Here is a 14,791-nt window from a genome sequence, read left to right as displayed (position 1 = left end):
TTCTCAGATTTTAAATGTCTTTCTGCTATTTCCAATGCTTAAAAATCATAATTTTAAAACATAAGTACTGATTTATATACATTGTGGTCTTTCTCTCTCCCTCTTTCTTTCTTTCTCTCTCTCTCTTTCTTTCTTTCTCTCTCTCTTTTTAACTTCTAAGTATGAATGATATGGTCTCCAAGTATCTGCTTGGAAGGAAAGGGGAGAGGATTCATTGTTCTGCTCTAACACGGTTTTGCTGAGAATTTAAAATTTCACATCATATACCTGGAGTTTCAACTATACGAAAAATAGCCAAATGTCATCACTTTCTTGTATATTTCTTTTACGTATATATATGTATAATATAAACAGAATACATCTGATTAGTACATTTCAACATTTCATCAATGTGACTTTTATCTCCTATTTTATATAAAATAACAAAATATACAGAGAGAAGAAAGGAGACATCTGTTCATCGTACACATAAAGTAAATAAAAGTTCATGTATGGCTTTGCAAAGGTAGATTATGATGTGACTTTCATATTTTATTTATTTAAAAGCATCTTGAGAGAACGTGTTAGTGTGCTTACGAGGGCGGCCATGGTGGTTGAATGTCGCGCCGAGAGTCCAACATTAGGATCCCCAGTGGTCTTTCCAGTGGCTGCCTCTGCAGCTTTCAGGAGACAAATGTAGTTTATGACCACTTCATTGATCTTCGCTACGATTTCCTGCCGCTGCGTTTCTGAGTTCACGACTTTAACTAATCGCATGCAAGCTTCCGTTAGGCAACAGAGCACTTGAAAGCTGGAGGTCATAGCTAGAAGCATCTCCTCTGGGCTTTTCTCGGCCATAGCCATTTTCCTACAGGCACTTCCCAACTGTCTGGACTCGATGGATAACAGTTGCTTGTACTGAGAAAGCGTAAGGTCATATGCCTCAGGGCGTGACTCCTCTCTCTTTCCCTTCGTTGCCCTGACGAGGCAGAGCAGCTCATTGGCATCATTTTGGGCTGCGAGGAACCCATCAGGCATTGCGTATGTGCTCTCTTTTAGGGCATTTATTCTTGCAATCCGGGCATCAAAGGCCAGGTTGCTGAAGTCCGCATCATCTGGGCCACTCAGCTCTTCCGCCCAGACCTTTAGCACTGAACCTCTGGTCAGCTCCCCTCCTTGCTTCTGAATGCCAACAGCCAGGGGCGGGCTGATTGGTTCTGGCATGGCTTGAGTCATCTGTGGTCGAAAGAGGCAAGAGACCCGGCGGGTGGCCTCTCCCTCCTCTTCATCCTCATCACCGTCTTCCTCCTGCCCTCGGTTCAGGAAGCAGTAGCTGAAAGGTCCCCGGCATCTCCAATTGCTGCCTTCCAGCTTGCGCAAGGGTAATGTCCTATACAGCTTTGAGTCTTTGTGAGCCACCGGGGACCTTCTGTGAACTTTTCCCTCAGAGCTAAAGAACATCGAGCTTTGGGAAAAACTTTTGGTGAGCTTCTTCCCCAGGGGGAGTTCTGCTCGCCTTTCTGAACTGGCCTCCTGTGCTTCTGTGATACCTGGACACTTTAAGCTGACCGCACCCTTGGTTCTCTCCTGGAAGGTCTCCAAACCTACAGATCCCGAGAGGATACTGCTGCTACGTCTCAGAGCCCTCTGGCTGGGGGGTGTTCCGAGGCTCCCCCCTCTCAGATCCAGTGGCCGCCAGTTCACAGCCTCTCCGTATGCCAGATTTGCTTGGGAGAAATCATTAGGGTCTTGATTTGGAATTGGCACCTTTGATTCCGAGTGAATGTTGGATGGTAGCAGGATGGGATCAGCTTCAGGATGTTGAGACCAAGCTGAAGGCATGCCTCCTCGTCTCTCCTTCCCAGGCTCTGTCAAAGCTACACTAGGGGTAGCAGAAAAACAGAGAGAATCATTAAGCATCTCATGGGTGGTCATTTTCACTGAACCTCTATGTGATGGTTGTCATTTCCCAAGGATGTATTCTAGAAGGGCTACAATTCGTCAGGATCACCCTCCTTTTCAAGGACCGCCTCCTGAGCTCTCCTAAGATTTCCATTTCAGTACATTTCAAGAAATACTAGGAATCTGCTATTTCCGAAACGACTCATTTATTTGGAATTGTCTAGCCATCACAATCATTTTCAGAAACAATGGCATTTCATGACTTCCTTGTCCCCGGTATTTACCTGTCAGTGCTTAGACACATAATTAGAAAACACACATCCTAGACCTCCTAGACCTCCACTATTCCAACACATTTATGACATACAAGTTCATTTCAAGGGAGTTAGGTTAATCCTGGTATTAGTTACCTTTTTTTTTTTTTTTTAAAGTGGTCTAATTTAATTAATGTGCACTAAATAAGGTCAACTTTTCAAGAGGACCCCAGGGGTTGGCCTGGTATGGGGTTTGAAGCAGAGACCCTGGGCGAGTTGCTCAACTTTTCTCAAAAAAGTGGTCATGTGAAGAACACATTTCCGTCTCACAGAATTTTTGTGAGAAGAGGTAAGTTTGGTGAAAGCTCTTTGTAAACCAGAAAAGATTAAACAGTGTGCTTAAAGGCCATTCAAAGACGGGTTTCCCAAGGCAGGTGACGCCAGTGGCGGGTGTCGTGAAAGCAGATAATCTTAAAAGGGGGGGAATGGAAGCGAACCAACGTAAGATCCCACTACCACCTACTGACCTAATACGGAAGAGATATTACTGATATACTCTGATATTTGAGAGTATGAAAGAACATCTGTTTTTGCCACGTGATGGCTGGCCAAGTGGATCGGTGAGAGGACTATGTCCCCACCAAGTTACAGCATGGTGTAGACGGACACAGAAGGTGACTGTGTTCTTGTTTCTCCCTGTGCCTATATCTTACGATTTCGCAGAAAACAAGGCAACTCATCACGCGTACCCTGAAAGACTTCCTGACACCAAAGTGTGCCAGATACTTCAGAATATGTCTTTACAAGAGTCTTACAGAGGAGGGAGGGATCTGTTAAGTATTGCTGAAAGGAAAACGGTCTTCCCAAGCCCCTTCCATCTCCCTGCTACCCCGCTCTATTATCCTTCCTTGCCTCTCAATAACGAAGGGGCAAAAGTAGAAATGTGAGGTGTTGAGAAGGAAATCAAACGTTTGTGACTCTACGTAATACTGTCTTGCAACTAGAGACACTGCTGAGCATGGAGCGCTGCTGAAAATCTACATTTAGGATTTAGAAAAAACATGATCGCTCCCTTCAGAGTTTGAAAGCAAGCACGGAGCAAGGTTCTAAAGAGCAAATGCCATTTCCACCGCTGTTCCAGATCTAGAAACTTCAGTATTGACTAAACACTGGGGGATCGATGAGGGACACTTAACCCGGCCATAGCTCTGCAACCTTTCAAAAACAATTCTAACTTTGACTTTTCGTCCAAACTTTATATTTTTAGGTTTGTTGTGAATCTGGTTTACAGGCTTCGGGCGTGCAGTGCAAAGCGCTAAATCCATCATTGCTGTACCTGTGGTTTCCTTAATCTTGGGGAGCCGATGACATCCATCTCTCAAAGTGCCAAACAGGGGTTCCGCATTAATAGCTGTGTGCAGAGCGGGCACTGTCATCCGCGGACACATCCCTTCTGCCTGTGGGTGCAATTCCTTGAAGGTGGCGCCATGGTTGGGAAGCCCAGCGGCTCTCTCCTCCGCAGGAACATAACCCATGCCTTTCCCCGCAGTCTCGGGAATCAGGTGCTTCCCCATGGAGGGGCAGAGGGGGGACTCCACAGGTGTGGGACAGGTGCTGCTGCTACTGCCTGTGCCACAGCCTGCATCCACCGAAGAGCCTTGAGAGCTCTGTAGAGAAAAATGGCACTCGCTTGGTAACGATGACATCCGCTTGGCCAGGTGGTAGTCACAAAGGCGGGCCACGCTCTCCTCCGCCTCAGGAAGCTTGGAAGGATGGTCACAGGTAGACGGGTCAGTATCCCCTGGGTCGTCTAAGTCTTTGGCTGAAGATACACAGGTCACGTCCGTTAAGAAGTGGTCCCGCTGGCCAAGTCCTGAAACCTCACCGGCTTCTCCGTCAGGAGCCCCTTCCTCCTTCTCTTCCGCCTCCCTCGTCCCCAGACCGGAAGCTCTTGGAAATGTTATCCCGGCTGCCGCTTCCAATCCACTTTTCTCAGCCACTGCCCCCTCGGTGGCCACGTACCATCTTTGGCTGTCCTTGCGAAAGGCAGTTCTTTCCAGGTTAAAAGTGCTTAGGTGTTGTTGACTGTCCCTTGAAGACACAGTACCAAATTTACCTTTGGCGTCCTCCTCTGCCTCAGCTGTTTTGGTCCCCTGCTGTTTCTTCCCTGGCATGTTCCCACTAGGGGGTGCCTTCCCCTCCCCGTCGGCCAGCTTGCTTTTCCTTTTGCTGGTGCACGAGTACACCACCGACCCCATGTGCAGTTTGCTGAAATAGTCAGTGACCGACTTGGTCTCCATGGTTTCGGGCTCCATCTCCATGGGGTCTGGGTGAAGTATCTGCTTGGAAGGCACAACTTTGGGCGGGAGGTCGGTCACTGGACGGGCGGCCAGGGCGTGCGAGGACTTGGGAGGCAAGCCCCCAGCGGGGGTTTTGGAGGTGGGGAACTCTGTCTGCTCTTCTGCAAGGGGGTGGTAGCCTTCGTGAGCGGCCAAGAACATGCGGGAGAGGCTTTCTGACTGCTTCTGCGCTGTGGCCAGTTCAGAGCTCTCAGTCATTTCGGAAGAGTTAGTCTCATTGCCCGAGTCTGACGAAGACTCGGGACTATAAGCCCGCAAGATGGCTACACCTGCATGCCGTGAAAAACAAGAACCGATTAATGGAGGCGTCAGAGGCACTAGGAGACACGTAAGAAAATGGGACTCGTTATTATTAAAAAAAAAAAAAAAAACACCAGAAACCAAAAACCAAAAACCAAAAACCAAGTTTCTCCCTTTTCAGTAAGGACTTTGAGTTTATTGCACAATTGTTCCACAAATGGGGGGGGGGGGGGATGTGCTACATATTAAAAAAAAGTAACAAAGGAAACCACATACATGAAAACCCCACGATGGTAGTTTCTGCCCACTTATGAAATGGGACATGTGTGAAATGGACAACAGCACATAACAGGACTCCAAGGGTAAATGGCTTGAGAGGATGAAATGCAGGGTTATCAGTGAATAAATGTAACAATCGTGAAAGAACCTGAATTGTCACTGGTCTGCTGTTCCTCTGACACGGACAGAGCTTCTAGAGCTTCGAGCGTGGAAACCACGGTGTTACCCAGGCCCTTCTCACACTTCCCCTCGGCGCTGGTGGGCACAGCGTCAATGAGGGACACAGGGATCTCGTCATTTTGCAGACTCCTGCCTGGCTCCTTGTCCTCGAGGAAGGAGGCGGCCTGGCTCTGAGAGTCCTCCTCGTCTGAACTATCTCTGAAGCCAGGTGGGGGCGCGGCGATGGCCATGTTCAAGGAACGCAACAGGAAGTCATCCTCGTTGTCATCCCCTTCTGGAGGGGGCAGGGACGTGAGGTCAATGATGTCATCACTGGACCCAGACAGGTTGAGGATGGCCGGCTGGCTCATCGCTCCTACCACGAGGTCCTCCTCACAGCTCACCTCGTCCTCATCCTCCGCGTCATCGGTGTTCTCGGCGTAACAGATGTCGTGCAGGAGGGGTTCCTCTATCCCCTCGGCGGCCTCAAAGTGTTTCACGTCACCTATGTTTGCATAAACAGAATTTGCCACAAACTGGATGCTCTCCGCATCCGGGGCGAGATCCAGGCCCTTCATATCGTTGGCACCGCTGATGTAAAGATTCCTTTGCTTCTCCAGCAGTTCTGGGCTCTCCTCCAATAGTCTTTCGTAGCCAAGAGTCGGGGGATTCCTACCGTCATCCAAGGCAAGATCTCCGAAAATAAAGGACACTTTAGCTCCTCTTGGAGACTCCTGTGCTTTCTTCAGAGCGTCTGGTCCCGAGAGGGTCAACAGGGACCGCTGAGTGAGACTTCTGTAGTCTGCCTCACACGGAGCATCTCCCGGCTGGGTCAGTGGCTGGTTGAGTTCATCTGGGTTATAGGTGTTGTCTAGATACAGGTGCCGGTGGTCTTTGGGACACAAGGCACCATCCGTAATATCAACCGTTTTCTGTTTTGAATCTATATATGTTATCTGGGCTTCTTGTTCCCCTTCGCCAATAAAGGTGGTCATCTGGGGTATACAGTTCCAATCTGGGCCAAGGAGGTTATGCTTTCCTTTATTTTCAGTTCCTAAAGAGAAAGAATCAGGCAAAGACACGTTACTGTGAGACCTGATTTCTTAATTTAATGGCTTGTAGCATCACTTTTGTAAATACCGTTATTCAGCTTCCCAGATATGGTACCCGTCAACTTAGGCGTCAGGTGTAAGGATTTCTTGGTCATGAGAACCGACATTACCAAAATTGATCGCGCATGAGACACAACCGCTATTTGATCAAACAGAATACCATCCGAGAATAGGGAGCTACAGCTTAATCCCACGTGACTCTCGGTTCTATTATTAGAAGACCTCATTTATGTCTGTGAATGGGAACATATAACATGTCTTTAAAAATCCATAAAGGCGATAGTCTAATAGGCTGTTATTCCAGAAAACAGATTCTCCTTTTCGTTGTAAAGTGAGATCTAATGTTGCCCACTTCGTAGAGGATGATGTTGGGCTTTTTCCTTATCGAGTTAAGAGAAAGTCAAGGAGCCTGAGACTTCTGCCACACATTTTAGGAAATATTGCAATGATGATGTAATAATGTTATAATAAAAATGATCTAATATACACATAAAAATATAATGTAGTCATATTGTAATGATAGCATAAAACCTCTATCTTGAGACTTTTTATATCCTAGCGGGTGTTAATATATTCACGTATAAATGTCAGCATGGATGCCTGTATGTGTGGGCGCATGCATGCATGTACGATGCGTAAGTTGGGACGCCACAGGTAATGCACTCCTTTCTATTTTTTTTAAGGAGATTTTTTTAAATGTTTATTTCTTTACTTTGAGAGAGACAGAGAGCTCGAGCAGCGGAGGGGCTGAGAGGGAGACAGAGAATCCCAAGCAAGCTCCGTGCTGCTAGTGCATAGCCCAACGCGGGGCTCAATCTCATGAACCATGACATCACGACCTGCTCTGAAACCAAGAGTAGGATGCTTAACCGACTGAGCCACCCAGGCACCCTGCCTCTCTGCTATTTGTAAACATAGTTAATAGTTTGGCTGATTTCAATTTTTATTTGGAACATGAGAACTCCCGAAGATTTGTTGGATGTTCCCGTGAATGAAAATTGCAAAACCCTAATTTAAAAAGCATGGTTTTGTTTGTTCCTCAGGGGTCTCCCAATAGGGAATTTTGATGTGGAGAGTTTGCTCTGAAATTTAATAAGGAAATTTAATGAGGAAGTGTTAGGGCCACATAATCTCCCATTAGTACCCTCAAATCGCCCCCTGGCCCAAGTTTGGATGATACTGACATCGAATGTACAAGGCATATGGGGAAAAAAATCAGTTTTACTGGAGACGTTTTCACTCCCTTCGCCCCCCAGTTATACACAATAAACTCAATGCTGAATGTTGTTCCAAGTCATTTGCTAAACGCATTTATTTTCATGAATAGCAAGAAAGATATACTTTCGAAGGCACTGAGCTACACAAGAGCCCTATTTACATGTTACCTTATAATCAATATTCCTATGGGGGTTCGGCATTGTTTTATGAACGATTTCGATTAGGACTGTGTGCAGGGGGTGTATGTGTGTGTGGACGCACACGCTCGTGTATGTCGGGAAGGTAAATTGCTGGGAGAGGGATAGTAGTTTAGCGAAGCTGTGACAGGGCTCTAAGTTTAAACTTGTGGTTGGCAAAATTTGCCTGTAAAGGGGGCGCTAGGTAGTAGACGTTTCAGGTTTTGTGGGCCAAGTGCTCAGTTGAGCAACCACTCAACTCCGCCATGGGAACGCGAATGTAGCCATAGATGACGCATAAACAAATGCATGGAGTAGGTTGAATGGTGGCCTCTTCAAAGATGTATCCACTCTGTGAGTATGACCTTCTTGGAAAAAAGAGCCTTTGCAAGTGTAATTCAATTATGGACCTTGAGAGGAGTTCATCCGGATTATCCGTGTGGGCCCTAAATCCAATGACAAGTGTCCCTATAGGAGAAAAGCAGAGGGAGATTTGGGCCCCACAGAAAAGCAGGGAAGGCCATGTAAAGATGGAAGAGGCAAGAAAAGGTTCTCCCCTTGGGACTTTGGAGGGGTATGGCTCTGCCACTGCCTAGGTTTTGGATCAGTAGCCACCCAAACTGTGAGAGAATGAGTTCCTGTTATGTTAAGCCCCAGGGTTTGTGCCAATCTGTCACGGCAGCCCTAGGAAACAAATACAATGTGCATGGCGAGTACCAATAAAACTTTATTTATAAGAACAAGACTTGATCCATGAGCCATCGTTTGCCAGCTTCTGCTTTAGTATAACATGAAAGCTGAATAGGTCAGCAGGCTAAAACAAGTTAATAGATACTTACTCAGACCCTCCTAATGCACAGGGGTGCATAGATATGTGGGTTCAGGGACTTTGAAAGTAATCCAAGTAATCAAAGATTAATTTTCAAGATGGGGAAGAAACGCAGGCTTACTGTTCTTTGTTAGAGATCTTGACTAAGGTCTGATCAATTTGAGACAAGAAAATACTCAATCTTGGCTTCCTTCTAGAAGGGCGTAGGGACTTGGCTTTTGGGATGATTTTAGAGACACAGAAAGATGTGTGTTAGGAACTGGGGTCTATACCAGGGCCTGGTTTCCCATAAAGCGGGGGGGGGGGGGGGGGGGGGGCGGTGCGGACCAGGGATGAACTGGTCTAAACAGACTTCACGCTCTATACTTCTTGGGTCTCAGGGGGAGTTTCTGAAGAGGAGAGTGAATTTGCCACCATCAGAGGATGCGAATCCCCTAGCTATTTGGGGCACACGCCCTCACCCTCATTCTCAGTGTAGAGAATGGGGAGAGATTGCTGAAAGGTTGAAGTTCCATTCCTTCCCCATGGGGATAAGCTTTTGCCCCTCAAAATTTGATGAAACATTACATTGTGAGCCACTATAAACTGGACAGAACAGGAGCCCTTGTTCCTGTGACTGCTTTTGAAATGGTGAATTTCGTTTTCTTCATGCACCTGGACAATCTTAAGAGTCCATGAGGAAAAGGTTTGATTTTCAAGATAAACTCGCAGATTTGAAAATAGAAAGCCGAAAACCGGTTTTCCGAACAAAAGGATGGCGTTACCCCACTGAACTGATCTTCGCAATTTCCCAGGCCAGCGGTGAATTGTCCACAATCTCCTAGCTCAGTGAAAACGCGTGATCCCACAAATGTTCACCACCAACGCCAGCGCCCTCTCGCCACCACCTTTTGGTTCCTTCCCCGTCACTTTCACGCTCAAGTATTTCCACTCCTGCTTCCCTGCCAGTTGTTGACAGAAGTACTGGGCATCCTTCTGGGTGTGGTGCGGAACTTTCTTCCTAACCCTTTCCTTGCAAGCTAGGTTCCCAATTCCGATGTTACAACTGAGAAAACCCAGACATAGAGAAATAAAATAAAAGAAATAAATGAACAAAGAAACAGACAAACAAGCAAATAAATGACACTCCTAGGTGGGGCTGGATCACATCTGGTTATAATTGAAGTTGCCTTCTGGCATGCTTTGTCTACCTCTCTCTGTTTCTCTCAGGTTTCCCTTTTCCTATGAGTGTTTCCACCTGACCAGCCATCATCACAAACTGGGCACAAATCTGTTGGGTTGCGTGTGTCTATCAATAACCTGCAATCTATTTACGGAATAATCATTTATGTTTTCTGCTAAGGCTACAGGTGAGAGGATTTTCCTTCCCCCCTCTCTCTTTCAGAAACAGTGGCAATGGAATTTGTTCTTAAGAATTTCCCTTTCTTTTAAAAGAAACCCTGATTATAATTTTTTTAATGTTTATTTTTGAGAGAGAGAGAGCACAAGTGGAGGAGGGGCAGAGGGAGGGTGGGCGGACAGAGGGATCCGAAGCGGGCTTCATGATGACAGCAGCGAGTCCGATGTGGGGCTCGAACTCACGAACTGCAAGATCGTGACCTGAGCCGAAGTCGGGCGCTCAACCGACTGAGCCACCCTGGCGCCCCATGATTCTAAGTTTGTCATGGGTCAGCAGCTCTGGTTTGAATGCTAGTGTCTGTCCATCAGCCACATTTACTGGGTGTCCACTGTAGATGTAGGAAAATAATCAGACACTAAAGAAAAAAAAACCTAAAACAAATGAAAACCACCCACCCTCAAAGCAACCCTTAACACTGCAGCCCTCCTTGTCCTCACTCGTGAGCTATCTCATCCTGTCAAGTGGCTGAACTTGTCTGAGGCCTTTGCCATCTTCCTGCTCCCCCTACAGAGCTAAGGTGGCTGCTGGGGTCCCATCTACAGGCCCAAGTCCAAGTGCTGGGTGATATCCAAGTCCTGTTGGTAGAGCTCCCAGGATCCCGGATGTAAGTCTGATGTAGGAGGAGGTGCCCAGACACTGAGGCCTAGGGCCCCTTAAGGAAGGACAAGCCCTAAAGGTGGGGGCTCGTAACTCCTGCTGGGCATCCTGCCATTAGTTCTCTGCATCCTGACTTCTGTAAGAGTGAGGCAGTGAAAACTCAGTCATAAAGACAGATGTTTACTCCCTTCAGAATAAGAAAATCACTGCCTTTGAAACATATTCCCCAGCACTTCTGAGTGATGTGTAAAATATGACGGAAAAATCGACATTTTCATTTAAAACATTAGACCATATCAGAATTGTCTGAAGGCTTTTGCATTAAATTTGGACACTAGATTTTTGTAGGAGTACCATTTTAACTTTTCGAGATACATCCTTATTGTGGTCAGGTGGGGTGGGGGAGGGGAGGGTCAGTGCTTCGTGAGTTCAGGAAGAGAGTACCTGTTTCCTGGGTCCCTGTGTTTTTCTTATTGGCCATGTTAAATATTGACCTCCTGGAATCCACAAGTAGCCGGTAGTAGCCAGCGGTTAAGCAGGCCAGGTTCATGGCATCTGATGATTCCATCAGGAGCGTGATGGGCTACGCAAAAGAGAATATTTTGGTTAAAGCCATCCCTCCTCAATAAGCTCCCTCAGGTGACAACACTTGGATTCGTGCTTATGAAATGTAACGAAGAAAGTTACCGCGCAATCGTGTCATCGGACAAACACGAGAGGTCAGAAATCACGCCGAGAGCCTTACTGAAACACATTTAGGTGACACCATCTTGAAAACACAGGCATTTTGCATCTTTTCAAGTAATATGGGAATGGGAGGAAAAAAGGTAACATTGGTCTCGTTTCCAAATAGTTAACATTTTAAAACTTGATAGTTAAGGAGTCAGTTACCAAATGTGAACCCATGATCTGGGGGCAAAAAAAATAAATAAATAAAAATAAAAAATAAATCACAGGAAGATTAAGTTTGGGTTCGTAGTGAAAATTAGTGTTGAAAAGAAGTAAAAATTCCAGCGGAAATTACTTCTAAGACTGAACGAAAAGTGACAAAAAGGTCCAGGAAAAGGAAGCTTGTAAAAGAAACTGCAAATTCACAGGAGAGGAAAACAGAGGTGGGAGTTAAGAAAAGGCCTTGCTAAAACCTTCTGGAAACAATGAGGTTCTCATGTAATTGGAGAGGAGTCCTGGGCATATGGTGAAGGAAGTGTTCAGTTGAAGCATTCATTCTCGTTGAATTGGAAAGGATGACCGACTGGTCTGTTCTTGTTGAAGGAGAGAGAACTTGAGAGAGGAACAAGGGAGCAAGACAAAAGCCGACACCCAGAGACACACAGAAACGTCCGCGACTGGCTCTTGCTTTCATTCCCGGGTAGAGGATCCTGGCCAGGTCTGATGGCCCTGGCTATGGAATCTAACTTCCCACGAAAAGCCCACATACTACGTGATGAACTGCCTTCTCTTTCCATTTCAGGGGAGGTCTCCCCTCAAGGCACCCCACGATTCTTTCACGTAAGCAGGAAACCACCGGTAGGGTCTTGCCACCTACTTCCGTCGGGCCAGATTATCCCGTTATCAGGTATGTGATGACTGCATCCGATTTCACTCTTTCTCCTACTCTTTTTCCACGGGGGGCGGGGCATTGTTCTTAGCATCTTTGCTCGCAGACGGGGCCAGGCATTCCAAATCTGTTCTTGTACTTCCACTGTCATGGAGTCAACCGGAGACCTGAAGTCAGCCCATGAAATGCCACGAGCCGTGGCCACCATGACTGAGCTCCATACTCTCCCTTCCAGGGTCACTTCTTCCTGCTGCAGAGGACACTGAGGCTTCTCAGTTTGCTGTGTAGACAGAGCCCTGGTGGGAGGGGGTCCTCCCCGCCTGTTCTCACAGCACTCCCCCTGGTCCACGCCGTTTCCTTTTCTCCATGGAAACACAGCCACGTTACCGTGGCCCAAATCCAAGGACTTGTCTACTACTGGGACAAGAAGGTAGGGACAGGGGACCCGGATTATTTCCTATCAATTTCCTGTTTCTGGAATAAAGTTCTCCCCTTTGACGACAATCTCAGATTATTATTTTAAATGGAATGGCCATGACATTCATAGGGCCCGATGTGCTGTCGGTACTAACTGCTACACCACAAAAAGACAGACTGACTGAAATACTCAGCTTTTCCCAAAGAATAAACACATACGGACTCAATCTGACAAAAGGGAATGGGAGCTCTAAATAAAGTTGGGAAAAATCTCCCTGACTCTCTGTACATGAATATTCTAGAAGGTTAGCAGGGAAAAATCTCCCCATTCTCTGTGATTCATGTACTCTGTCCTCAAATCACACAGCTCTTTACTGAGGGCTGGAGGCCTCAGGCCCGGGTTGGGTGGATTTTCGTCCCTCCCAACCCACCCCCTACCGCCCCTGCCACCCCTCACCTTGTCACATTTCCGATCCTTTGCACGCACTGAAATTTTGACTGCTTTGTAAATATCAGTGGTGTTCTCACAAATGAGCTGTTAAGATCGAGGCCCTGTGTCAACATCTGAAAGACTTACCTTCACATCCAACACATGGAGCTCTACCCTCACCAAGCTTTCTTCCTCGGTAAACATCTCGATCCTGTTGACGTGGCTGAAGTCAGCTAAAAGAGCCACCAGATTGGTTTTGGTGTTTATGACATGGCTTATGCCATATCGGGGCCCCACCAGAAGAGTCACTTCTGAGCGCTTTTCTGCCTGCTGAGAGATAGTGACAAAAATATAAAAGTTCTAGACCTCTAAAGCACCACGCAGAGTTGAACCTGAGAATCTGTTCTTAAAAGATTACATTTTCTTTAGACAGGATTTTTTGGTGATATTGCACCAAATCATCCAATTAGAAGGACCAGACATTATGATTGCATCGAGACTCTGCTAAATTATGAATAATGTAGAAAGCAAATGTTATCATAGCACATATTTTCGTAATCATGAGACACTTCTAGAAATGGGGATTTTTTTTTTTTCATTTTTAATAGGAAAGCAACTTCTGGCCCAATGATTTAAAACAAGGCCATTGCTAGCGTGCATGAATTCTCTCGGTTCTTCATGTTTCTTTTTCTAGGGCATTCTGCAGCGGCGTTATCTGGTTTAACATTTCTTCTCATAGTTTCAGACTGTGGTGCAGTCGATTAGAAATGAAGGCTGGAAAAGATTCACAGCTGATTTGCTTTTGTCATCAAAGGCAGCTCATCCAAGACAGCCTATGGCAGTGACATTTTGCAGGCTTCTGTGGCTTCCAAGAGAAAGCAAGAAAAAGCAATTACCACTAATGTTGCCTTGAACACGCGACCCCCGTACAGTCGAAGATCACTGAGGAACTTGAGATAATGGACCTTGGCTTGCAGTGCAGAGAGCTGAGGAGAGAAAAGAAACCTCAGGTGTTAATTCCATTGGGGGTGGGTCTGTTTCTGCTGGAGACCAGCTAAAAACAAGGGCAAACCCTGATGCTCTTACTACCAACAGATGGGGTGAGACAAGGCCTCTTCATAAGGAGTCAAAGTAAATTGCTGTGTATTTGGTGTCGTGAGAAAGGGCTGCAACAAGAAATCCAGATTAAAACCTTTTTATGTGGGGGGAAGGCATTGGCGGTGGGGTGGTAGTGAGGGGAGCATGGGTCATGAGCATGGACATACTGGGCCAGGGTGCTCAACAAATGAAAACAAGATGGTAAGTTTTCCCACCGAACCATCGGTCATCGGGGACTCCAAGAGTCCAGTGGTGCTTTCCAATCGCGGGTAGGGATGGGGCGGGCTCCGTCCAGGAGACTCACCTGTACACAGAGTTTGGGGGAGCCGTTTTGAACACATCATAAAAAAAGTGCTGGATTGTAGGGGTGACTGGATGGCTCAGTCGGTTGAGTGACCACCTTCGGCTCAGGTCATGATCTCATAGTTCGTGAGTTCGAGCCCCGCATTGGGCTCTGTGCTGGCAGCTCGGAGCCTGGAGCCTGCTTCAGATTTTGTGTCTCCCTCTCTGTCTGCCTCACCCCCGCTCGTGCTCTCTCTCTCTCTCTCTCTCTCTCAGTCTCTCAAAAAATAAAATAAAACATTAAACATTTTTTTTTAAAAATACTGGAATATTAACTATACCAAAATGCACTACCCTTCATGCAATTGTTAGCACTGTTCAGTCATCCTACTTCCTTCAAAAGCCCAAAGCATTTTGCAAATCGATTTGAAAGCAACCACTTACTCTTGGCCAGAAAAACTGACCTTTATAGAAAAACAGTGATGAATAGATCTTAGAGCAG

General features: G+C 46.5%; 1 protein-coding gene across 1 annotated transcript in view; it reads right to left on the bottom strand.

The window, feature by feature from the left end:
- Nucleotides 1-531: 531 nt before the first annotated feature.
- The window catches only part of FRMPD4 (FERM and PDZ domain containing 4), a 789,303-nt gene continuing 775,043 nt past the window's right edge, over nucleotides 532-14,791 (bottom strand). The window contains exons 13-18 of the mRNA XM_042974957.1: nucleotides 13,806-13,895; nucleotides 13,057-13,239; nucleotides 10,949-11,087; nucleotides 5,163-6,227; nucleotides 3,472-4,764; nucleotides 532-1,856 (exon numbers count right to left, since the gene is read on the bottom strand). Of these exons, the coding sequence (XP_042830891.1) occupies nucleotides 532-1,856; nucleotides 3,472-4,764; nucleotides 5,163-6,227; nucleotides 10,949-11,087; nucleotides 13,057-13,239; nucleotides 13,806-13,895 (4,095 nt within the window). The remainder of the gene's footprint in view (nucleotides 1,857-3,471; nucleotides 4,765-5,162; nucleotides 6,228-10,948; nucleotides 11,088-13,056; nucleotides 13,240-13,805; nucleotides 13,896-14,791) is intronic.

This window comes from Panthera tigris, chromosome X, assembly GCF_018350195.1.
Source record: "Panthera tigris isolate Pti1 chromosome X, P.tigris_Pti1_mat1.1, whole genome shotgun sequence".
Lineage (NCBI taxonomy): Eukaryota > Metazoa > Chordata > Mammalia > Carnivora > Felidae > Panthera > Panthera tigris.
The sequence above is the reverse complement of the archived record's forward strand: the minus strand, read 5'-3'. Positions and strand labels throughout refer to the sequence as shown.